The sequence below is a fragment of the Chlorocebus sabaeus genome, chromosome 25, assembly GCF_047675955.1.
Source record: "Chlorocebus sabaeus isolate Y175 chromosome 25, mChlSab1.0.hap1, whole genome shotgun sequence".
NCBI classification, from domain to species: Eukaryota; Metazoa; Chordata; class Mammalia; order Primates; family Cercopithecidae; genus Chlorocebus; species Chlorocebus sabaeus.
In genome coordinates, this window is record NC_132928.1 from 61,528,522 (window position 1) to 61,554,892 (window position 26,371).

General features: G+C 44.0%; 1 protein-coding gene across 6 annotated transcripts in view; it reads left to right on the forward strand.

The window, feature by feature from the left end:
* Window positions 1-26,371, forward strand: part of GPR161 (G protein-coupled receptor 161) — a 57,213-nt gene that overhangs the window by 4,588 nt on the left and 26,254 nt on the right. For 2 of the 6 annotated variants that reach the window (XM_073011815.1, XM_007989620.3), the window contains exon 2: window positions 4,726-4,819. The exons of 3 other annotated variants lie outside the window; for them this stretch is intronic. In XM_073011815.1, coding sequence (XP_072867916.1) covers window positions 4,750-4,819 — 70 coding nt within the window. In that variant the 5' untranslated portion in view covers window positions 4,726-4,749. Of the gene's footprint in view, window positions 1-4,725; window positions 4,820-24,355; window positions 24,431-26,371 lie in introns of those variants that run through there. One more of the 6 variants, XM_037985992.2, reaches the window with a different exon arrangement.

Here is a 26,371-nt window from a genome sequence, read left to right on the forward strand (position 1 = left end):
AGCATTTTGGGAGGCTGAGGCAGCAGATTATCTGAGGTCAGGAATTTGAGACCAGCCTGACCAACATGGTGAAACCCCATCTCTACTAAAAATACAAAAATTAGCCGGGCATGGTGGTGGGCACCTGTAATCACAGCTACTTGGGAGGCTGAGGCAGGAGAATGGCTTGAACCTGGGAAGCGGTGGTTGCAGTGAGCCGAGACCGTGCCATTGCACTCCATCCTGGGCAACAAGAGCAAAGCTCCGTCTTAAAAAACAAACAAACAACAACACAAACAAACCCAAAAATGTACCTTCTGTTTTCTCTCTTTCAGAAATAAATATGATAGCATATTATATGCCCTGTTCTACATAGGGCATTAGAAAAGTTTAACCTAGATCTTGGAGACCATTTTATATCAGTTATGTGCATTTTATTTTTATTGCAGGCGTGTGCCACCACGCCTGGCTAATTTTTGTATTTTTAGTAGAGAAGGAGTTTCACCATATTGGCAAGGCTGGTCTCAAACTCCTGACCTCAGGGGATTTGCCCGCCTCGGCCTCCCAAAATGCTGGGATTACAGGCTTGAGCTATCGTGCCCGGCCAGTTATGTGCATTTTAAATGCTGATGTATTCTTCCAAGTTTACCCTAAATTGATTGCTTACACTTCCTCTAATTCCTCCATCAAAATCTTTGCCAGTTTTTTTAACTGAGTTGTTTGTAATTTCATCAACTTGTGAGGCTCTTTCTAAATTCTGGACTTTAATCCTTTTCTTGTTAATAAATCAACTATCTTTATGTCTTCTTCCCCAACTTTGCTTATTGTACCTTTGATTGTCCAGAAGTATTTAATTTTTATGAAGTTAAATCTCTATCATTTTTCTTTGTTTTCTTGTTTTCTGTCTTGCTTAGGAAGTCCCCTCCTATTTCAAGAGTACATTTTCCTAAACTTTCTCTTTTCTCTCCATTCTTTCTTTGCTTTTCTCCATTTAAAAATATTTTAAATTTCTGCTTTTCCTTTATGTATTTTTCCTCTTTGTCACTTTAGCCAATCTATATTTTCTTTGACTTTTATAGTAACTTTTATTTTTTCTTTTTCTAACCAAGTCTTAAGGATGAGCTCTTCTCCAGGTGGGTGAGGAGGGAGAGATGGCATTCTGGGCGGTGAGAACAGTGTACAGAGCCACAGAGTTGAGAACAACAGTGAGTGTTTGGAGAACTGTGAGAATTCAGGATGCTCGAGGTAGAGGGTGTCTGCAAATGAATAAATTCTGCAGGTGGCAGGGAATAGCATGAAATGGTCTGGCTGTGTAGGGGCCAATCAGGCTGGCAGTAGTTGGGAGGAGAGATTGGTGCGGGGCAGGTGAGATCGAAGATATGAAGAAGAGAGAAACACCTGTTAGTAGTCCAGGGAAAAGATGGTGAGGCTCTGAGCTGGGGTAATGGCAGTGAGGATGAAGTTTTGACTTAGAACTAGTGATGCACTGGAAGTCTGTGATAGGAAATGGAACCAGTTGCTTACGTTATCTCATTCAATCCTAGAGAGTCAGTATGGAAATCCACGGCTCAGACATGTTCATTCATACACCCATGGTGACAGTCAGAAAGTGTCAGTCAGGGCCTAAGCCCCATCAGGATTCCCTTAAGGAGTGGCCTAGGATGTCCTAGGCTTCTCTCTTGAGAGATTGGGTGGGTGGTGATGTTTTATCTAGGGTAGAGAAAAACATGAGGAATAGCATAGTGGGATGGTAGCAGCAGAGATGTGAATTCCATTTTGTGCATGTTATATCTGAGGTGCCTGAGTGTGACATATGGGAGACAACATCTACAAAGTGGGTGGATGTGAATCTGGAGCACCAAAGAGTTTCTAGGCTATACATGGAGATTTTGGAGTCATCAGTGTTTAAGTGGGCATAGAGAGGGAGCATATAGTGAGAAGAGGTATCAGATAGGATTCTTTCTTTTGCAAGTGGTAGAATATCCAGTTCAAATCCACTTAAGCAAAAAGGAAAGCTATTGGCTCATGTCATTAAAATGCTCGAGTGTATTTGGCTTCTGGTGTGGGTTCAGGGTTCAAGTGATTTTTAAAAGGACCCATTTTCTCCCTGGTTTTTGACCTTTCTTTATGCTAAGATTCTGTGTGGTGATCCCCAGCAGCTCTGGCAAGGGGGAAAGCTGCAGGTTCAAATCCAATGTGAAAGGGATACCGTCCTCCCGGCTGTTTCAGCAACACTGTCATTACGTCAGAGGAAGTTGGAAGATGCTGACTGGTGAGGCATAAGTCATGTGTCCCCATCCATGAAGCCACATGGATGCGGTGTGTGAAAAGGGTGGGTCTCCAGAGGAGCAACTGCTAGACAAGGGTAAGAGATATTGAGGAGGCTGACAGTTAATTTCCTCTGTAGATGAGAAAGGAAGAAATAGTGCCCCAGAGGGCATCTTGGAAAACTGCAGCACTTACGGTGTAGGATCATTAGCAGTAAGCAAGACTAGTAGGGAGCCAAAGGATGGAGAAACAGGAGAGAGGAGCTCAGGGGAGACAAGGGAAGAGGGAGTCTCAAAAAAAATGAAAGGAGTCAGAAGTGTCAGATGCTGCCGAGAGCTCAATAAGGGCCCATTGGGTTTGGCTAGGATGTTATGGTGACCTTGCCCAAAGCAAAGAGTCATTTATTTTGACCTTGGCTAGGACTACCCTCTAGAGGACTCCTGTGCTTACCTGTCTCTGCATTGCCCACCTCAGCCCTGGGTTGGCCAGGTAAGGGCAGAGGTGTAGTGATGGCGGTCAGGAAATTTGTGCTTTGTCAGTAGTTAGGTCTATGACTGTGGGTAACTCATTTCAGCCCTTTGGGCTTTCATTTTGTCATCTGTAAAATGATAGACTAGAATGAGTTACTTCGAAGACCTCTTTTAGCTCCAAAATGTTGGCATCTTTAAGGAGATTAGTGAATCTAAACATTTCTTAACACCTCTGTTACCATGACCCTGGTCCAAGCCTTTGTCTCCACTTGGGCCACAGTGGTGGCCTCCTAACTGGGGTTGGGCCACAGCGGTGGCCTCCTAACTGGGGTCCCTGCCTCCAGGCTTGCCCCCTGCAGTCCACCCTTCACCCAGCAGCAGGCACAGTGACCTCTTGAAAACGTCAGTCAGTTGGCCGGGCGCGGTGGCTCAAGCTTGTAATCCCAGCACTTTGGGAGGCCGAGACGGGCGGATCACGAGGTCAGGAGATCAAGACCATCCTGGCTAACCCGGTGAAACCCCGTCTCTACTAAAAAATACAAAAATCTAGCCGGGCGAGGTGGCGGGCGCCTGTAGTCCCAGCTACTCGGGAGGCTGAGGCAGGAGAATGGCGTGAACCCGGGAGGCGGAGCTTGCAGTGAGCTGAGATCCGGCCACTGCACTCCAGCCTGGGCGACAGAGCGAAACTCCGCCTCAAAAAAAAAAAAAAAAAAAGAAAAGGTCAGTCAGTCATGTCTCTCCAGTGGCTTCCTCTCACACGTAGAATCCAATCCATACTCTTTCTCCACGCCTGCAGTGCTTTTTGTAATCTGGCTCCCGACTGTCTCCAAGGTCTGCTGTTCTCTTCCTCACTCCTCTCCAGCTTTCTTGCTAATCCTTAAACACGCCGAGCTCATTCCAGCCTTAGGGCCTTTGCAAGGGCTCTTCCCTGGCCTGCCTGAGATTCCCTCGCATCATTTTCTGGTCTCTGCTCAAATGTCATATCCTCGGAGAGCCTTCCCTGATGACCCACCCGCAACCTAGACACCTATTCCCTCTCCACTTACCCTGTTTGATCTTTCTTTACTGCACCTACTACCCAGAATTGTTTCCTATTTTTAAAATTTATTTGTTTACTGTCTGTCTCCCCACCTCCAAAATGTAAGCTTCTGGATAGGAGAGATTTGAGCATGTCTTGTTCAGGGCTATGCCCCAGCTGTAGAGTCGAGCTGGGCACAGAGCAGCTCTTCAGTAAACGTATTTTTTGTAGCTCAGTGAGGAATGGGAAAACAAGAATATAGGAGTGTCCAGAAACCAGTGGCAGTGTGGCTATCATGGTGAGGGAGGGAGGGGACAGCCCTGTGCCTGAGGCATCTGTCTCACATATGGCCATCAGAAAAAAATGTACTCCTTTTAACTGTTTAAAAATAATATTCTCAGTTTTAGCAGTATGGGCTTGGTTTGCCTGGCTCGATGAGGATAATAAATAAAAAATAATTAAGGATAAAAACCAATTCACATAGTCATTATTGTTTATCTTGTGATAGAAGTAATCATCTCAGTCTTGTTCTCAGCACAGCTTCCATCTCTTGTATTCTCAGAGCATGTGTATGTTTTTGTTTATGGAAGGGCCTGTTTTATTTTTCTTGATCTGTTTATTAAGTACATACAGTAAAAAACAGAATGAGAAGAATGAACCCATTTTGTTCACTTAGAGCAGGTTTTCTCAACCTCCGCACTATTGACATTTTTGACCAGATAATTCTTTTGTTGTTGGGAGCTATCTTGTATATTGTAAAATGTTCCGCAACATCCCCAGCCTTAGATGCCAATAGTATCCCCCAGGTGTGACAACCAAAAATATCTCCAGGCATTTCCAGATGTGTGGGATCTGGAGAAGGGGGATTGAAAACTAGTGATGTGGGATAGTGGGGTAGGGAATGGGTTTGATTGTTATCTAGTGTCTTCTGCTTGGACATTTTCAGACCCTCCCCAGCTAACCTTATTCTTTTCGCTTATGTCATTTCAGCTCTTCTGCTTAAAAAGAAAATATATGCAATTTCAGGGAAGGGGTTTTGAGCCAAAGGAAGCATGGAATATCAGCCCCACAGTTACAGGTGGAGGTAAATTAAAATTTCATCTTTCTCAGTCAGCTGCTTCCCTGGGTGCCCACAACCCTCAGCCTGAGCATCTGTGTGGTAGCTCAAGCAGCCCAGTTCTGGGAGGGGGCATCTTCCTATAGTGGGGCTTCAAATCTTGAGGCCCTGAACCCCTTACAGAGTCAAAGACACTTCCATTTTGCATTCTCTTGCAATGCATCTTTTCTCATTTCATCTCTTCCTTATCAACAAGTAGTTGATCTGTTCTGGCTGTGTTCCCAGCCAAATCTCATCATCTTGAATTGTAACTCCCACAATTCCCATGTGTCATGGGAGGAACCCAGTGGGAGGTGATTGAATTATGGGAGTGGGTGGGTCTTTCTTGTGCTGTTCTCATAGTGCATGACTCTCATGAGATCTGATGGTTTTAAAAATGGGAATTTTTGCCTGCTGCCATCCATGTAAGATGTGACGTGCTCCTCCTTGCCTCCCAGCCATGTGGAACTGTAAGTCCTTTTTCTTAAACCATAAAACCTTTTTCTTCCCGGTCTTGGGTATATTTTTATCAGCACTGTAAAAATGGACTAATAGAGTAGTTGAATGAAATCTCTTTGGCTTTAACTACAATTTAAAAAATTTTTTTTTATTTTTATTTTTTTATGAGATAGAGTCTCACTGTGTCACCCAGTGTGGAGTGCAGTGGCGCCATCTTGGCTCACTGCAACCCCTGCCTCTCGGGTTCAAGTATTCTGCCTTAGCCTCCTGAGTTGCTGGGATTACAGGTGCCTGCCACCATGCCCAGCTAATTTTTGTATTTTTAATAGAGACGGGGTTTCACCATGTTGGTCAGGCTGGTCTCAATCTCCTGACCTTAGGTAATCCACCCGCCTCGGCCTCCCAAAGTGCTGCGATTATAGGTGTAAGCTACTGCACCCGGCCAGCTTTAATTAAAATTTGAAAGGGAAAAAAAGAATTGAGTTTTTTTTTCATGTCTTAAGTAATTTTCGTAAACATTCCTTGAGTTTATCTTCTGACAACTTTCTGCTTGCTACTTTTACCCTCATTACCTCATAGATTCCTCTTGGCAGTCGTATGAAGTAGGGTATATCTACTCTGTTTTTTGTCTTAGGAGAAATTGAGTCTCAGAGAGGGTAAGGGACACACACACAGTCACAGGAAATTCAGACCTGGGTTTGGTGAAGATTCCAAAGCCCATGTTCTTTCTATTCAATATCAGGTTTAAGTGGATATTAGTGTAGGGGGAATATAAAATATTTGTTTTCTCCACATGCAGAGTGCTGTTGGGAATTCAAAAGGGAAACTGAGGAAGCATTCATAAGCTTTCTGGAAGGGAAAACTTCCTCACCTAAAATAAAATCTTGTATCATGACCGCGTGTGGTGACTCATGCCTCTAATCCCAACAATTTGAGTGGCCACTGTGGGCAGATTGCTTGAGCCCAGGAGTTTGAGACCAGCCTGGGTAATATAGCAAAACCCCCTCTTTACAAAAACAGTACAAAAATTAGCTAGGTGTGGTGGCACACACCTGTAGTTTCAGCTACTTGGGAGGTGGAAGTGGGAAGGTCACCTGAGTCCAGGAGTTTGAGGCTACAGTGAGCTATGATCACTCCACTGCACTCCAGGCTGTGTGATAGAGTGAGACCCTGTCTCAAAAAAACAAAACAAAACAATACTTATGTTATGAGAAGACATGAATGTCTGAAAGGATAACTAAAATATAAAAAGCAAACTGTAGACCAGAAGAGATGGTAAGGGTCATTGTAGAGGTAGCATTTCCTGGAAGGGCAAAGGCCTCTTCAGAGTTCTTAAGGTGGACTAGAGATAGATGGTGTTCAAATAAGTGGCAACAAGGAGGTGAGTGGCCGGGGTAGGGAATGGCTTATGGTGGTGACCTCCGAGCTCTCTCAGGCTGTGTGCATCCTCTCCTGCCCTTTAGTGTCACTTCAACTGGAGAAAATGCTCAGTTACAGAAAGCTGCTGTGAGTGAATGACAACATAAACAAGGAATTTGAATTCTATTGACCGCAATAGCATCTATAGACATTTTCAGAATAATAGTTTACATATGTGTGCAACCTCATTTATTTGGTCTTCAGACAGCTAGGGGTATATTTGGTTGGGAGACCCTTCACAGTAGCTGCCACCCACGATTTGGGAATGCCTGACTTAGAGGATGTGTCATAGTAGAGTTTATAGGGGAAATAAAAATAGGGCCGGGCGCGGTGGCCTATGCCTGTAATCCCAGCACTTTGGGAGGCCGAGGCAGGCGGATCACAAGATCAGGAGTTTGAGACCAGCCTGGCTAACACGGTGAAACCCCCGTCTCTACTAAAAATACAAAAATTAGCTGGGCCTGGTGGTGGGCGCCTGTAGTCCCAGCTACTCGGGAGGCTGAGGCAGGAGAATCGTTTGAACCCAGGAGGCAGAGATTGCAGTGAGCTGAGATTGCACCATTGCACTCCAGCCTGGACGACAGGGTTTGACTGTCTCAAAAAAAAAAAAAAAAGGGAAAAATAGGGAGAAGCAAGATAAGATAATCAAGAAATTGTACATGTTATGCAGGCCTATGCAAATATCTTCTGCACTGACACCTGTGGTCTCTTCAAAAAAATTCATATTTTCTGGAGTTGGCGTTTTGAAAGATTCTAATGAAAGTCTTTCAGTATAAAACATATTTGTCTGCACTTACATATTGGCCTTTCTGATGGTATAAAATCCAACAGGACTCAACAGTCTTGTTTAAATTTTTGTTTAAATTCAGCAGTTTCCCTCCTATAACTTAAAACATATTAAGTCCTACTCTGGGCCCTAGACTATTTCAAGGGTCCCTGTTTCCTGGAACAAATCAGCCCTCCCCAAAGGCACAGGAGGAAATGACTTGTGTCTGACAGAGTCTGTACTCAGAGAACTTTGCACTGAAGCCCTCCCTCAGGATAATATTAGCTTTTACTTTACGCAGACCTTTAATACGCTTGACAAGGGAAACTGCAGATAAGTATACTTTTATAGGGAAAAGGAGCAGCTGAAAGTTGAAAGAAATTACAGAGAAAGTATAAAAAGGAGACAGAGAATGTGCAATACACATTTGATGTAAGAGGAAAACATTCTGGTTATAAGTCCATTTTGTGTTGCTATACAGGAATACCGGAGGCTGGGTAATTTATAAAGAAAAGAATTTATTTGGCTCATGGTTCTGCAGACTGGACAAGAGGCATGGCGCCAGCATCTGCTTCTGGTGAGGCCTCCCATGGCAAAAGGAGGAGCAGGCATGCACACAGCTTGAGAGGGAGTGGGAGAGCAGGGGGAGGAGCACCACCCTCTGCATGAGCTCATAGAGCAAGAACTTACTACTATGGGGATGGCACCAGTCCTGCCCCCATGACCCAAACACCTCTAGCGCCACACCTTCAACACTGGGGATCACATTTCAACGTGGGATTTACAGGGGACAAATATCCAAACCATATAAACGACCTTTACCAGTCTTGAGGGAATCACTGTGTTTTGGATCATATAATAATGACTCACTGTGATAACCCACTAGCTGAGTGACTGTGGGCAAGCTAACAACCTTCTCCAAGGTTCCAGAAGAAAATGCTCCCATTAGAATTGCTCTCTAAGGTTTTTCCCAAGTCATAGTTCCACGTATCTTGGCATTTAATGACCTCAAATTATTATGAAAATTACGTTTTGTATACCTTATTTTAAAATACAGAAAAATGTGTGATAGATTTTGATGAATTTTGCTTAAAGGCTTAAAGAGTTTTGGTAGTTTCAGGGTGGTATTAATAAAACTCGACCAATTCAGAAAACTCAGCTATCTAGAATGGAGCATTTCCTGAGGATTAGCTTGAGTGTTAGTGCATTTTTGAAAGGGAAATTGTAACTGGACATCCCTCTTCTTCCAATGATTAGAATGTTTGATTTTATTTGGAGTTATCGTGGGAAAAAGGGATACGAGTTAGGGTTGCAGCAGTGTTTGAACTGGGGGTTGAGGAGAATGGGACAGGGTGGACGGGAGAAGGAGATGGATGGGCAGATGAAGACGTGGTGGCACCAATCCTTACCAGCAGCTGAGCTGACTGCATCATCATATTCATCACAGCACAGTTTGCCTTCCTCAGCACCTCTCTTCTCACTTTCAACCTGTGTGTCAAGTCAGGATTGCTTTTCACAACATGCGAAGGCAACCCTGCTACAGGACTTAACCAAAAAGGGGTTGACTAGCTGGGGTTGGGTGTAGTGACTTCACAGTTCATTAGGTACCTTGGACTGCTTCAGCATCAGACAGACTTGGACAGCCTTGGGCAGTTCTGATCTTTTGTGACCCAGCTTCACCTTAGGGATTTTCTGCTTTCTATTGCATGGAACTTACAGCTACCTGATCAAAAAATGGCTCTTCACATTCACCTTCAAGCATTGACTTTGAGTTCCAGTCAGGAGAAAGGGAAAGGAGAAGGGTAAAAGCCACAGCTGAGTCTGTCCCTTTGTATTGGGGAATGGCTTTCCACCACTTTGTAGACTGGTCTAACGGCCACTCCAGCTTCCATGCAAGCAAGTTGTGTGTGTGTGTGTGTGTGTGTGTGTGTGTATGTAATTTTTTTGAGACAGGGTCTTGCTTTGTTCCCAGGCTGGGTCGTAGTGGTACAATCATAGATCACTGCAGCCTTGACCTTCTGGGCTCAAGCCATCCTCCTCCCTCAGCCTCCTGATTAGCTGGGACTACAGGTGTGCATTACCATGCCTGGCTAATTCTTTGTTTCTTTCTTTGGTTTTTAGCAGATACAAGATCTTGCTGTGTTTTCCAGACTGCTCTTGAACTCCTGAGCTCAAGCAATTTTCTTGCCTTGGCCTCCCAAAGTGTTGGGATTATAGGCATGAGCCACCATTCCTGAACCAAGCCAGTATATTTTTGTAGGCACATTTGGTACCCCACATGAAATCAGGGTTCTTTTGCTAGAAGAGGAGAAGGGATGTTGGCTGGATAATGAATAGTGTCTGCTACTCTTCTGCAGAGTAAACAGGAAATGCCTAGTGTGTCAAGGTGTCTAGTGTCTCATTGTTCCTATATTTATTCATCACAATTATTGAACATCTGCGATGTGCCAGGCACTTTTCTAGGTGCTGATTAGAAAATTTACAGACCAAAATTTCCTCGCCCTCATGGAACCTACAGTCTTGTGAAAGAGTAAGACATTAACAAGATAAATTAGGACACACGTGTGCTAAGGACAAAAAGCAAAGAAGGGGATGGGCCAGGAAGTGTTGGAGTGGGTATGAAGTGTTACATAGTATGGATGGGGAAGGCTCTGCTGAAAAGGTGAGTTAAAGGTAAGGGCATTCTGGGCATAGGAAACAGCAAATGCAAAGCCCCCGAGCTGGAAATGTGCTTGATGGGTTTCAGAAATAGTGAGGAGGCTAGTGCGTTGGAGTAGAAAGAATCAAAGGTAATTTTTATTATGAGATTGGAGTGGTAATGGAGAGCCAGGCCCTGGAGGGAGCTGCAGGTCTAGGTAACAACCTTGGGCTTGCTCTGAGTGACATGGGAATCCTTTTATGGTTTTGAGCAAAGCCGTGGCTTGTTTTGATGTCTGTTTTAACAGGTTCACTGTGGTTGCTGTATTGAGAAAAGGGGAAGGGTGGAAGCAGGAGGATTCATGGGAAGCTACTTTAATAATCCAGAGAAGATATAATGTAGCCTGGTCCAGAGTGGTGGTAGCAGAGAATAGTAAGACAAAGGTGATTTCTGGATACTTTTCAAACCTAGAGCCAGTAGATTTCCTAATGGACTAAGTCCAGGACATGAGAGAATGAGGAGCCAGGAGTGACTGCATAGTCTAGGGCCTGTACAACTGGAAAGATGGGGTGGCGCACGTGGAATGAGGAGGAACACAGGAAGAGCAGCTTGAGAGGTGAAAGACTCAAAATCTGGTTTTGGACACAGGCTTACAATGCCTGTGACATGCAGGTGGAGATGTTGGTCGGAGGTAGGAGTCTGGAGCTCCAGGGAGTGGCACTGGCTTCTCTCCATCTGAGCAGGGGCTCCTGGCACAGTTGCCTGTTGAAGCACCACAGCCACTTCTGGCAGCAGCGCCAAACAGACTTACAACAGCCTTGGGCAGTTCTGATCTTTTGTGACCCAGCTTCACCTCAGGGATTTGCTGGGAGGCCAGGCCATGGGCCAGTGTCTGTGGAGGCTTCCTCACGCCTGCTCTGGAAGGGCTGGAATTTCTGCCCTCTCCCACGGAGGGAATGACGTGGTTGAGGCTGGGGCAGCCAGCGGGCTACCAGAGGAAAAAATCCCTGCCTAATGTGCAGCTCAAACAGTGATTTCTATGAGGACTTGCTTGATCTTCAGGTTGCTAAAGCTGTCACAGAAAGCTGTGTGGATCTCCAGCTGTTTTTTCCTCTCTATTCCTAAAGCGCTTTCCTCTGGGGGCCTGAGACTCTCCCCAGTGTGAGCTGTCTTCATCACGAGTCCTGCTAGTTGCTTGTGGATTTTCTAGGAGGCTGACATGGACCTCTGCTGTCTGTGCTAACTGGGAAACATGAAGGGGTGAAGACAGCTTTTAATATAAGAGGTGGAGACCTGGGAGAGAGGCCAGTTGTCCTTTTAAAAAATTCACTGACCGTCTATGGTTGAGAGCCCAGTTTTGCTTAGGATTACGTGTCCCTCACATTTTCCTACATGCCGCAACAAAAACTGCAGAGGGAGTTGATTCACAAAAAGTAGAGTTCTGTTTTACCATGTCACCTGGGGAGTTGTCCCACTTGCTGGGGTGGGCGCAGCATGATTAATGGTTTTATTCAGTGGGCTCGGCCTTGGAAGTCACTGCTGTATTAGTTCCTTGAGAGCAATAATTAATGCCAGACAAGGTCTTAGTTTCCTCATATGTTACAGGAGGAGGTTAGACTAGATGTTTTCTAAGGATCTTATCTCTAACAATGGGTGAGAAGCTGTGGAAATAGCTGGCTTCCTTCATTTCATGACTCTCCAATCCCTGTGGGACAGAGAAGTTAAGCAGAAGATGCCTAGATATGTTTTTTCTTCCAAAATTTTAAAATTATGGTAAAATACACATAACATAAAGTTTACTGTCTGTATTAGTTCGTTTTCACACTGCTATAAAGAAATAGCTAAAACTGGGTAATTTATACAGGAAAGAGGTTTATTTGAATCACAGTTCTGCATGCTGGGGAGTCCTCAGGAAACTTATAATTATGGCAGAAGGCAAAGTAGAAGCACATACCTTCTTCACAAGGCAGCAGGAGAGAGTGAGCACTCAGGGAAACTGCCATTTTTAAAACCATCGGGTCTCCTGAGAACTCTGTCAGTATCATGAGAACAGCATGAGGGAAATCGCCTCCATGATCCAATCGCCTCCCACCAGGTCCCTCCCTCAACATGTGGAGATTACAATTCGAGATGAGATTTGGGTGGGGACACAGAGCCAAACCATATCATTCTTCCCCCGGCCCCTCCCAAATCTCATGTCCTTTTCACATTTCAAAACCAATTATCCCTTCCCAACAGTCCCTCAAGGCCTTAACTTATTCCAGCATTAACCAAAAAGTCCAAGCCCAAAGTCTTATGTAAGACAAGGCAAGTCCCTTTTGCCTAGAGCCTGTAAAATCAAAAGCAAGTTAGTTACTTCCAAAATACAATGGGGGTACAAGCATTGGGTAAATGTTCCCATTCCAAATGGGAGAAATTGGCCAAAACAAAGGGATCACAGACTCCATGCAAGTCTGAAACCCAGCTGGGCAGTCATTAAATCTTAAAGCTCCAAAATCTCCTTTGCCTCTGTCTCGCATCCAGGGCATGCTGATGCAAGGGGTGGGCTCCCATAGCCTTGGGCAGCTCCACCCCTGTGGCTCTTCAGGGTACAGCCTCTGTGGCTGCTTTCACGGGCTGGTTGAGTGCCTGCAGCTTTTCCAGGTGCATGGTGCAAGCTGTCGGTGGATCTACCTTTCAGGGGTCTGGAGGACGGTGGTCCTCTTCACACATCTTCACTAGGCAGTGCCCCGGTGGGGACTCTGTGTGGGGCTCCAACCCCACATTTCCCTTCTGCACTGCTCTAGTAGAGTTTCTTCATGAGGGCTCTACCCCTGCAGCAGACTTCTGCCTGGACATTCAGGCATTTCCATACCTCCTCTGACATCTAGGTGGAGGTTCCCAAGGCTCATCTCTTATCTTCAGTGCACCTGCAGACCCAACACTACATGGAAGCTGCCAAGGCTTGGGGCTTGCACCCAGTGAAGCAATGTGAGAACTCCCTCACTACCACGAGAACAGCATGAGGAAACCACCCCCATGATCTGATCACCTCCCAGCAGGTCCCTCCCTTGACATGTGGGGGTTACAATTTGAGATAAGATATGTGTGGGGACACAGAGCCAAGAAATATTACCATCTTAACCATTTTTAAGTGCACAGTTGAGTGGTATTAAGTACATACATATTGTCATGCAGCCATCACCATCGTCCATCTGCAGAAGTCTCCAGCTTGTAGAAACCCTATTCCCATTAAACCACAACTCCCCATTCTACCCTCCATCCAGGTCCTGGCAACTACTATTCTACTTTGTATTTCTAATTTTGACTACTCTAGATACCTCATGTAAGTAGAATCATAAAATAGTTGTCTTTTTGTGACTAGCGTATTTTACTTAGCATATGTCCCCAGGTTTCATCCATGTTACAGCAAATGTCAGAATTTCCTTCCTTTTCTAAGACTGAATAATATATATGTATGTATATATATACTACAATTTGCTAATCCATTCAGCCCTTGATGGAGATTTGGGTTGCTTCTACATTTTAGCTGTTGTGAATAATGCTGCTATGAATATTGGTGTGCAAATATCTCTTTGAGACCTTGCTTTCAGTTCTTTTCATTATATACACAGAAATAGAATTGCTGGATCATATGGTAATTCTATGTTTAATTTTTTGAGGAACTGCCATACTATTCTCCACAGTGGCTGTACCATTTTACATCCCTGCCAACAGCGTAAAAGGGTTGCAATTTCTTTGCATCCTCACCATTTGCTTTTTTTCTTTTCTTTTTGATAGTAGCCATTCTAGTGGGTATGAAGGTGATATCTCATTGTGGTTTTGATTTGCATTTACCTAAATCATTAGTGAATTGAGCATCTTTTCATGTGTTTATTGGCCATTTACTCGTCTTTGTAAAAATGTCTATTCAAGTCTTTTGCTTATTGAAAAACTTTTATTAATACTTTTTTTTTTTTTGAGACAGAGTTTCACTCATGTTGCCCAGGCTGGAGTGCAATGGCACAATCTCGGCTTACTGCAGCCACCACCTCCTGGGTTCAAGCAATTCTCCTGCCTCAGCCTCCTGAGTAGAAAATTTTTTTGTGTATGGATTTAAGGGGTACAAGTGCAGTTTTGTTACATGAATGTATTGCACAGTGGTTAAGTCAGGGCTTTTAGCATATCCATCACTGGAGTAACGTACATTGTACCCATTAAGTTGTTTCTCCTCATCCACTCCCCTGCCTAACCCTCACCCTGCTGAGTCTCCATCGTCTACCACTCTACACTCTACACCACTTCTATAGTCTATGTCCCTGTGCATACATTATTTAGTGCCCACTTATGTGGTGTTTGTCAGAGTTGCTTCACCTAATATAACCCTTTGCTTATTTCTGAATTGGATTGTTTGTGTTTTTCTTGTTGAGTTTTAGGAGTCCTCTATATATTTTGGATGTTTATCCTTTATCAGATATATAATTTGCAAATATTTTCTCCCAATCTGTGGGCTGTCGTCTTTTTACTCTGTTGATAGTGTCTTTGGATGCACAAAATTTTAAACTTTTCATGAAGTCCAGTTTGTCTATTTTGTTTTCTGTTGCCCGTGCCTTTGGTGTCATCTATAAGAAATCACTGCCAAATCCAGGGTCATCTGTGACTTGATATATTGTCTGTGTTGTTTCTGAGCCTCAATCTCTTCTTACCCCACTACTTTCTTTCTTTCTGTTTTTAAATAGAATTATTAGCCCAATAGATCAATAAAATGCTTTATACTTACTACATCTTCATTCATTCCACAGACAGGGAGAGTCTTTCAAATAAGTAAAAGCAGAGTGGAAATGGGAGAGTACAGCACAGCTGGCTGCAGCAGAGGGCCTGGGAAGGGGTTGGTGGTGAGGAGTCTGCAACACAGTGAGGCTTGACCTTGTAGCATCTCATCTGCTGTGGTGAATGGACGGATTGAAGATAAACAATAGACTCACAGGCACATTACCAAGTTGTAGGGCTAATATCTACTGGTCTCTTGAACTCGTCGCTTAACCTTTCTGAGCCTCAGTTTCCCCATTTTATTTATTTAACATGTAGCACTAAGCACTGTTCCAAGCACAGTACAAATATTCACTCATTGACTCCTACCACCAATCCTATGAGGTAGATACTCCTATTATCCCTGTTTTACAGATGGGGAGACTGATGCTGGGAGGGGTGAAGTAACATGTCAAGGCCACAGAGGCAGTACGTAGCAGAGCTGGGATTTGGAACCCGGGCTTTCTAGTTTCAGAGCTCATGCTCTTAACCATTATGTCATGCTGCCTCTTTAAAAAGGGGGAGAAGTCATCCCTACCTGTAAAAGTTATTCAGAAAATCAAGTGAGATGATGTGTGTAATAGTATGTCATGTATTACACTGTGTTTTGCAAATACTGTCATTAATAATTAAGCAATACTCTGGAAATAGATAAAATTCTCAAGGAATCTCATAGGAAGAAAAGAATGGATTAAGGATTGAGCCTTGGGAATGTCTATACCCAGAATCCAAGGGCTTGGATTTGGAACAATATTTGATAGACTCGCTGCTGATGCCCTTGTGGACAGGGTCACAGTCAGCTGCAGAAGCTGGAGAGAAACCCCAAACTGCTGACTTCCAGCGGCATTTGCAGAAGGATGTTGTGAAGGGCAGTGAGGTGCTCAAGTTGATCATGTACGTGTGGAGAGCACCAAAGCCAGTTCTCTCCCACTGCCGAATTCAGAATTCAGAAGTCCGTGAGGCCATCTGGGGTTCTAACTCTAGCTTTGCCTTCCCGCGGTGCATTTTCCCAAGCAGATCAGAACTCAGACCTGCTGCACTTGTTAAGTGAGAGGTTTTGAACAAAGACATTGCTAGATTTGTGGTGCCCTAATGGGGAGAGGGCCAAAGCACTGTGCATTGCAACAGACTCTGGGTTGGCTGGGTGGGTACATGCCCCTGGGGCTGCAGAGGCCACGTCCTTGTGCCTGCTATCTGTGGGGCAACTTTCAGTCGAGTGCCAGGGAAGCATGGAGGGAGCACAGGAGGGAGCCTTCACACCTGGCTGTTTACACATAGGTGTGGACACCCAGGGAGCCCATGATCTCTTTCTGCCTCTCAACGAGTTGTGTGGCCTGGTTTGTGGTTGGGATGAAAGTAGGGGTTCCCTTTCTTTATCTCAGTTACAGGGTGGTTATTAGAACCTTCTTCCCAAGCCTACCTCCACCACACACCCTGCCCCTGTTAGTGACTGATGTGTGTGAAGTGCTTTGAGGTGCTGAGATGAAGGGGCCCTAAGAGTGTGGCCAAATGGGCAGCGGGATGATTTCCCCCAGGCTTGTTGGAAGTAGTGTTGAGGGATTTTCCTCAGCTGGAGGACTATTTATTTGAACAGCTTATGTACCTACCTGTTTGTACTTGATTTCTTTAGAAGAGGGCAGCTGGAGGTCCCAGCGCGGCAGGCTGGTCCGCTCTTCGTAAGAATTGATAGTGGGATTCGCAGAGTGGAAATGGAATGGTGCATCTAATGGAACACTGCCTCACTCAGGCAGATTTAAGGATATCAGAAGAGACCTTTATGATTTAAAAAACCCCTATTTTCTCTGGAGCAGAATTCTGGAGAGGACAGGTGTGTCTTGTCCTATGCAAGAGACCCTCATTAGAGAGGCATGAGGACCCGCCTCCTTCCGACCACCACACCCCACCAGTAATCCCACGCCTGTGATTTGCAGGTTCTCAGGCTGTCCCTTGGATGGCCTCCTATATGAGGGGCATTGTGGAGATGGGGGAGGTCTCACTTTCCTTGCAGTGGCTTGTGAACTGGGACATAGATCTTCTGATCCTAAAGGGACACACTCTGGGGGTGAAGAGCTTCTCAATGCCTCCATATGAGAAGAGTCTACTTCCTAGGGGGGCCCAGGAGCCCATGGCAAAAAGGAGGAAAAGGAGGAGGCTGAGGCAGGCAGAGCTGTGCTTGAGTTGGCCTACACTTGACAAAGGGAAGGCTTCTGGTAGCAGTGTCCAAAGAGGTGGAGTCTTGACATGTGGTATATAGATCATGATATATCAGAATATTAGGATTCTGTAAGTTGCAAGTGATAGAAACCCAGCAAAATTAGTGTAAGGGAAGGAAAAAAAGTGACTGGCTTATGTAACTAGAAAAAGAAGATTCAGAATCTCAAATCCTTGTATCAGCATTTGTGGATGAATTCACCTGTGTCCCCCACCACCTATCCACCCCTTTGTCCTGTGCTCTCATCCTCTGCTTTATTTGCTGGTAAGCTCCTCCCATGTAGTGTTAAAGATGGCCGGCTGCTGCAACCCTGGGTTCGTACTTTGTCACACTGCCAGCCCTGTGGTAAGCTAGCCTGTCCTCCAACGCTTCCCGCCAAAATCCTGGACCTAGGGTCAAGTGAGCATCCCTAGCCCCATCAGGGAGACTCTCTAGCCACCCTAGTTGAGCTGACCCCTAGAGCTGCAAGTGATGATGGCTTCACCCAAATCACATGGCCTAAAAATTTCAAAAGGGTAGGCCAGAAATAGGTCATTTCCCAAAGTAAAATCAGGTTAAACTCTTCAAATGGTAACACTAGCATGCAGTGAACTGTTACTGTGCACCGGATGCTGCTCCGGGCACTTTATACAAATGAACTCAGTCCTCACAATAGCTCTAAAAGGAAGATGATACTCATTTTATAGACAAGGACACAGAAGGCAACCGTTTTACTTAGGCTTATGTAGCTAAAAAGTGGATGGGCTGGGCTTCAGATCCAGACAGTTGGCTTTAGCATCTGTGCCTTTTTTTTTTTTTGAGACATAGTCTCACCCTGTCTCTTAGGCAGATGGCGCAGTCTTGGCTCCTGGGTTCAAGCAATTCTCCTGCTTCAGCCTCATGAGTACCTGGGATTACAGGTGTGTGTCACCATACCTGGCTAATTTTTGTATTTTTAGTAGAGACAGGGTTTCACTATGTTGGCCAGGTTGGTCTCGAACTCCTGACCTCATGATCCAGCCGCCTCGGCCTCCTAAAGTGCTGGGATTACAAGCGTGAGCCACAGCGCCTGACTGGCATCTGTGCTCTTAACCATCAGGGCCACACAGTCTTTCTGACAAGTGCAGGGCAACAGCAATATGATCAGGAAGAAATTTTTACCTTGAGTCAATCAAAATGAAAGAGTTTTAGGTAAAAATGTGAGACCACAAAATAACCCAGATTTGCACAATAAATAATAGAAAGAACCTAGCCTTATGCTGTAGTAATCCTGTCCTTGAAGCTCAAGGCATTTCTGGAATTATTTCTTGGATATTACCATGCAAAGCAGTTTATAAAACACAACAGATACCTGTCTCAATACTCTAGTGTTGCCTTGTTTTTGATTTTTGTTTTTTAACTTTTAAGTTCAGCGGTACATGTGCAGGTTTGTTATACAGGTAAACTCATAACACAGGGGTTTGTTGTGCAATTATTTTGTCACCCAGGTACTAAGCCTAGTACCTAATAGTTATTTTTTCTGCTCCTCTCCCTCCTCCTATCCTCCACCCTCAAGTAGGCCTTAGTGTCTGTTGTTCCTCTCTGTGTTCTCATCATTTAGCTTCCACTAATAGGTGAGAATATGTGATATCTGGTTTTCTGTTTCTGCATTAGTTTGCTGAGGATAACAGTCTCCAGCTCCATCCTTGTCCCTACAAAGACTATGATCTTATTCTTTTTATGTGTACATAGTATTCCATGGTACATATGTACCACATTTTCTTTATCCAGTCTATCATTGATGGGCACTTGGACTGATTACAAAATGGTATTAATTACTGAATTGAGTGATAAGATTTGACTTTGACCTGAAGCCGTTGCCAGTAGTCTAATCCAGCAGACAATTTACTATCTCTGGAAATGCACAAGAAGACTGAAGACAATTCCAAAAGAGGAGTGACCACAATACGTTGAGCTGTGGTGGCAAGGATGAGTTAGTGATCAGCTTCTCTGATGACCTGTCTGAGAGGGATAGCTCTCTTTCTCAGGGATAATTTCTGATAGGTTTACTTCGTCTAGCTGTTTCTCGGAGAAGCAGTGCAAGGTGATTTACTTGGCCAGGGCAGGATGTAGTGAGTGTGGGAGTTCTGAAGCACCTTTGTGTCTGGCAGCAGAACAGCCCCAGAGAGTGGAAATGTGAGTCACACTTGAGCTTGCTTCCATTCAATGGGCCCTGGCTTGTTGGGCCCTGGGTAAGCTGGCTGCCCGCCAGGAAGCCTTCTCTGGCAGGGGCATTCCAAACCACTTGTCTTGTTCTTTAAAGATACACCCTGAGGGATTTGCTGAGGCTTGTGCCTTCCCTACTCCAGACCTCCTGGCAGAGACTGGGATTTCGAATTTCGCTGGGTGGGCAGCTCTTAGGCCCACATTCCTCCTCTGTCTCCTGGGGAATGTTGGACCAGAAGGCCTGAAAGACGGCAGCCAATTCTGGGCTCTCTGATTCTCAGGTCACTGGTGTGCTTGCTAAGACGGAGTCTTGCTCTGTCGCCCAGACTGGAGTGCAGTGGTGCGATCTCAGCTCACTGCAACCTCTGCCTGCTGGGTTCCAGTGATTCTCCTGCCTCAGCCTCCTGAGTACCTGGGATTACAGGCACCCGCCACCACTCCTGGTTAATTTTTGTATTTTTAGTAGAGATGGAGTTTCACCATGTTGGCCAGGCTGGTCCCGAACTCCCGACCTCAAGTGATCCGCCCACCTTGGCCTCCCAAAGTGCTAGAATTAAAGGCATCAGCCACTGCACCGGGCCTATATTTTTTATTGCTCCTATTTAGATTTATCTACATATTTACCAATTTTTTTTCTTTTTTTGTTTGAGACAGAGTCTCACTTTCTCACCCAGGCTATAGTGCAGTGGTGCGATCTCGGCTCCCTGCAAGCTCCACCTCCCAGGTTCACGCCATTCTCCTGCCTCAGTCTCCCGAGTAGCTGGGACTACAGGCGCCTGCCACCACACCCGGCTAATTTTTTGCATTTTTAGTAGAGACAAGGTTTCACTGTGTTAGCCAGGATGGTCTCGATCTCCTGACCTCATGATCCACCCACCCCGGCCTCCCAAAGTGCTGGGATTAAGGTGTGAGCCACCGCGCCTAGCCCAAATTTTTTTCTAACAATTGATTCTTGTACCCTACCTCTTGTCTCTGTATTGTTTCGTTCTTCGTGAAATGTATCCTTAAGCAGATCACTCAAGAGTTGTCATTAGTTAACTATTCGGGTTTTGTTCACCCCAAAAGTATATTTACCTTCTTTTGAATGATATTATAGAACTTTAGAGCAAAGGTTCTTTTCCTTAGATATTATTCCATTGTTTTCTGGCTTTTTCCGTTTCTCTGTATGTTGGTGTTTTCGTTTTTTATTCTGATGTGTCTTGATGCAGGCTTTCCAAAAAAATTATTTTCAGAATTTGTTATGTTCTTTCAATTTGAGGACTCGTGTATTTTTTTTAATCCTACAAAATGTTCAATCATACCTCTAAATTCTTGTTAACCCTAGTAGGTTGGATATGTTTGACTCAAGTAACAGAAACCCAACTCAAAATAGCTTTAAAAACAGTTTTTAAAAATGTATTACTTCACATAACAAAAACCCAGGAGAAAGGTGACTTCAGGATTTATTAATTTATTAACCCAAGGATCAGCCTTTCTTTTCAGCCACGCTCAGCATGTTGGCTTCGCGTCCCTAATGGTCTCAAGATGGCTGCCACAGCTCCAGGCTCCCTTTCTGTCTTTGCCTCTAGGGTCATTAGAGAGATTTGTCTTCCTTGTGTCTTTGTGAGATCAAAGCAGCTTTACCCAAAAATCTTTCCCCTTCCCCTCATCAAAGACTTTTCCTCCTGCCTAACTACAGGGGAGACTGCCAGAACTGCAAGAAGAAAGGGAACACAGTGATTAATTTAGACCAATCAGGATCTGTATCCCAGAACTAGGGATAAGATCAGCCTTCTCTGAGGCACTTGGAGGAGGGTTGGACACCAGACAAAGTCAGAGGTCTGCCAGTTAAGAAAAAAACTGAGAATGGTTGCTGAATAGGTAGCCAACAGTGTCTACTCCTTTAATTATCCTAACCTCACCTGCTGCCCTTCTGTTGGACATACGTTGGATTTTCTTAGCCCATTCTTCGTGTATTTTTGACTTGTATTTTGACTTTTATTACATAGTTTCAATTTCTTAATTTTTCTCACTGCATACTGAGTAATTTCCTCAGACCTCTCTTCTAGGAATCATCTTTCAGTTAATCATCTTTCTCTTTAGCTAAATCTGCTGTTTAACATACCCATTAGTTTGTCTTGCATTATGGTTTCTAGTTCTTTTCCTTTCTTTTTTTTTTTTTTTTTTTTTTTTTGAGATGGAGTTTTGCTCTTGTCTCCCAGGCTAGAGTGCAATGGCATGATCTTAGCTCACTGAAACCTCCGCCTCCTGGGTCTAAGCAGTTCTCCTGCCCCAGCCTCCCAAGTAGCTGGGATTACAGGTGCCCACCACCACACCCAGCTAAGTTTTGTATTTGTAGTAGGGATGGGGTTTCACCACGTTGACCAGGCTGGTCTTGAACTCCTGACTTCAGGTGATCCACCCACCTCGGCCTCCCAGTGTGCTGGGATTACAGGAGTGAGCGACTGCACCCGGCCTCTTTTCTTTTTAAAAGTTTTAATTGTATTGGTTTTATTGTCTCTTTCTTTTCCTTCCTTCCTCCTTCCTTCCTTCCTTCCTCCCTCCCTCCCTCCCTCCCTCCCTTCCTTCCTTCCTTCCTTCCTTCCTTCCTTCCTTCCTTCCTTCCTTCCTTCCTTCCTTATTTCCTTCCTTCCTTCCTTCCTTCCTTTTTTTAAATGGAGACAGGGTCTTACTCTTTCATCTAGGATGGAGTGCATTGGTGTGATCATGGCTCACTGTAGCCTTGACCTCCTGGGCTCTGGTAATTATTCTCCAACCTCAGCCTCCCAAGTAGCTGGGACTACAGGCACACACCACCAAGCTTGGCTAATTTTTTTGTAGAGATGAGGTTTCACCACATTGCCCTGGGTGGTCTTGAACTCCTGAGCTCAAGCCATCCACCTACTTCGGCCTCCCAAAGTGTTGGGGTTACAGGCGTAAGCCACTGTGCCTAGCCACCATATTTTTTCTATTAATTCAAGTTATTGGAAGTCAATTCTTCTATTTTGTTGCTGTTGTTTTTGACCGTCCCTCATGGGGAATGCTATGTGTTCACTTTCATCAGGTATTTTTTTGTTTGTATTGTGAGTGTGTAAATTCCTTATAGAGGTATTTTGATTTACTTCTGTCAGCATTAATTTTTACATGGGTTTATTAACTTGGATTTCTGTAGCATGCAGAATGTATACATTTAGTTGTGTTTGTTTTGTTTTGAGACGGAGCCTTGCTCTGTTGCCCAGGCTGGAGTGCAGTGGTGTGATCTCGGCTCATTGCAACCTCTGCCTCCCAGGTTCAAGCAAATTCTCCTACCTCGGCCACTCGAGTAGCTGGGACTACAGGTGTGCACCACCACGCCTGGCTAGTTTTTGTATTTTTAGTAGAGACAGGGTTTCACCATGTTGACCAAGCTGGTCTCGAACTCCTGACTTCAGGTGATCCATCTGCCTCAGCCTCCCGGAGCGCTGGGATTACAGGCGTCAGCCGCTGCACCCGGCTAGAATATATTAATTTAGAACCCTCATTAGCATGACGCATGTCTTAATGTTTGATTTCTCATGGAAAAAAATGTTGGTACCCTGCCCAGAGCCTCACGTTAAGTAACTATATTTTTGCCACTTGGCTATGCCAGTGGGAGGAGCTTTCTAATCCCTTTTCCATGAGGGAGAAATCCCTTCTAGAACCTACTCTTTATGTAGGATGTTGGTTCCAGTTCTCTGCTTTGTAGGGCCCAAAGTCATTCTGCCACCTAAAAACCTCTGCCCTAGGGGACTTGAACTATGATAGATCTAATACCCTGTGGTTACAGGTGTGAGGTTCATATTCTGCCTTTTAGTTTTTTCTCTGTTACCTGTAGGTTTCTTTTTTCAAGTTTCACTTTTTTAAAAAAATTAAATTTGGGGTTATATTTAATCCAACTTTTCTGTGCATTTGAAATAAGAAACATGTTCACGTCAGTGACATCTACCATGTTGGGGAAGACTCCCACAGTAAGTGAACAACGCTATACTTTGCTTGGATAAAGTCATTATACCTTATGAAGTGCTTCCTAGTCATGTTTTCATTTGCCTTTTATATTTTCAATTTCTTAATCTTTCTGACTGCATTTTGGGGAATTTCCTCAGACTAATTCTTGTATTTATGCTTGAATAGTGAGTTCATACTGATACGTCCAATCACCAATCTAACACGAGGTGTTTTCTCACCTCCCCCATTCTGTAATTTGTATCTTTTATCTCCCACAGTAAAATACTTGATTCCCAACATAAGCATGGTTATAGTTCCAACAAAAGCATTTATACACAATTGCCCTACAGTCAAATAGGTGTCAAATTGCAATACCATTACCAACATCTAACCTAATAAGTAAACTTAGTAAACTTAATTTTTTTCTCTTTATGGTTATATCATCAATCTGATTTACATTAGGCTTTTTTTTTCTGTCTACAGTCAATTTTATATTTACTTTTTATAACATTTTTTATTTAAAATTTTTAGTGTGTAAAATATTTACATGGTTCAGAAATCAAAACTATAAAGAAATACTTAGAGAAATTTACTTCTATCTCTCTTAATTTCTGATTTATCTTTCCTATGTTTCTTTTTAAATAAACATATTTATGTATATTTGTGTGTGTATGTATTCTCATTTCAACTTCTTTCTCACTTATTTCCAATTTTTTTTTTTTTTTTTAACAACTAGTGCCTCAATGGATAAAATAACTTTGTCCATCTGTTATTTCATATTATGAACTTGCATTTTCAGGGTAGATGCTTAGATACGGAGTTGCTGGGCCAAGGGTGTGCAATGGTTTGGAGGGTTTGGAGATGGTTTTGGGGGCCCCCGCCAAGTCTCATGTTGACATTTGATCCCAGTGTTGGAGGTGGGGCCTGGGGGGAGGTGTTTTGGCTGTGAGGTAGATCCCTCACGGAGGACAGCATGGCGCCATTCCTGTGGGAGGGAGGGAGTTCTCACTCTTAGTTCCCACTAGAATGGGTTGTTGAAAAGAGCCTGGTACCTCCTTCCCTCTCTTGGCTCCTCTCTCCCCTTGTGGTCTGCACACACTGGCTCCCCTTTGCTTTCAGCCATGAGCGGAGGCAGCTTGAAGCCCTCACCAGAGACTGATGCTGCACCATACTTGTACAGCCTGCAGAAGGGTGAGCTAAATAAACATCTTTTCTTCGTAAGTTACCCAGCCTCAGTTATTCCTTTATAGCAATTTTGCAAACAGACTAAGACAGGGTGGATGCACGTAGTATTTTTACCTTTGCCCAATTCCTCTCCCTAGGCTTCTGCCATTTGCATTTGTACTGGAAGTGTAGGAGAGTGCCTGTTTCCCCAATGCCTTGCCTGCAGAGACTGCTGCCAAACTTTGGAATTTTGGGGGGTCTAAAAAGAAAGAAATGGCATCTCATTGTAGTTTTAACATGGATTTCTCTTCTTTTCAGTGAAATTGAGCATCATTTCAGTGTTTGAGTACCATTGGCGTATCTTTCTGTGAACTCTGTGTTTAGGTCTTTGTCTTTGTCCATTTTCTGTTGCTTATAACAAAATACCTGAAACTGGGTAATTTATAAAGAAAAGGAATGCGTTTCTTACAGTGATGGAGGCTAAAATACCCAAGGTTGAGGGGCTGCATACGGTGAGGGCCTTCTTGTTGGTGGGTTCTCTTTAGAATCCCCATGCGGCATAGGGTGTCACATGGATGGGGGCTGAGTGCTAGCTCAGGTCTCTCTTCCTCTTCCTATAAAGCCACCAGTCCCACTGCGTGATAACCCATTAATCCGTGAATGCATTATGCCATTCACGAGAGCAGAGCCCTCATCAGCCAGTCACCTCTTAAAGGCTCCACTTCTCCATGTTGCCCATTGGAGGTTAAGTTTCAATGTGAGTTTCAGAAGGTGCAGGCATTCAAACCATAATAGTCTTATGGCCACTTTTTTATTCTGGGTTTTCATCTGTTTTTTTCCTCTTGATTTTAACTAGTTCTTTACAGATTAGGATGATAAGATTTTTATCTGTGATATAAGCTATAAATATTTCCTCTCTTTATTTCATTTGTCTAATGATTCAAGCTCTATTTTCTTTCTTTTTTTATAATTTTAACATTTATTTTAGATTTGGGGGTACATGTGCAGGTTTATTACATGCAAAGTCTGTTTTCTTAATCACCATGTTGTCCCTTGTGCAGTAATATGCTTATTTAGAAGCTTTGAGACATTAATTAATTTACCTGTTAGAGTCAACAAACCCAGAACTCACCAACTAAAGACAAAAAACAAAAACAACCTTATGAAGACACAGGCATTGAAGGCACACCTAGAAAGTATCTTCACAGCACAAAGCTGGAGTAACTAATATGTTGCATAACTGAATCAAAATTCAGAATACTTTAGCAGCCTGGAAATATGGGCCAAAATGCTTAAAGGGAAATTTAGTCGAAATAATGTTTTGTACTTAGGCTTAAAAACATTAATTCCACATGTTCAAGATTAGGGACATCTGTCTTCATAGAAATTCATGTATGTGTAAACTTTGGGATTTAGTTGATCACACACTTATATAAGCCCAACAGAATTAGCTAGTTGCTAACAAGAAAATTTTTTGAGACAGGGTCTCGCTTTGTCACCCAGGCTGGAGCTCAGTGACACAAACAGCTCACTGCAGCCTCGACCTCTGGGCTCAAGGAATCCTCCCACCTCAGCCTGCTAAGTAGCTGGGAGTACAGGCATGTACCACCATTCCCGGATAATTTTCTTTTTATTTTCTTGTAGAGACAGTTTTGCCACATTGCCCAGGCTTGTTCTCAGACTCCTGAGCTCAAGCAGTCTGCCCACATGAGCCTCCTAAAGTGCTGGGATTACCGGTGTGAGCTACCATGCGCCCTGCCTCCAGAAAATGTATTCTTACCGTGAATAGTGTGAAGGGGATTATTCTGATCATGGAGAAAATTGCCCGTTTGGACTTGACACTTATCAGAATACATCCAGAATGGCGTGTTCAAGTTTGGGGACCACAAATCAAGAGGGTCATAGATATCTGACAGCAAGTACAAAGCAGGGAAGCTGAGTTAGTGAAGGGTCTGGAAACCACCATAC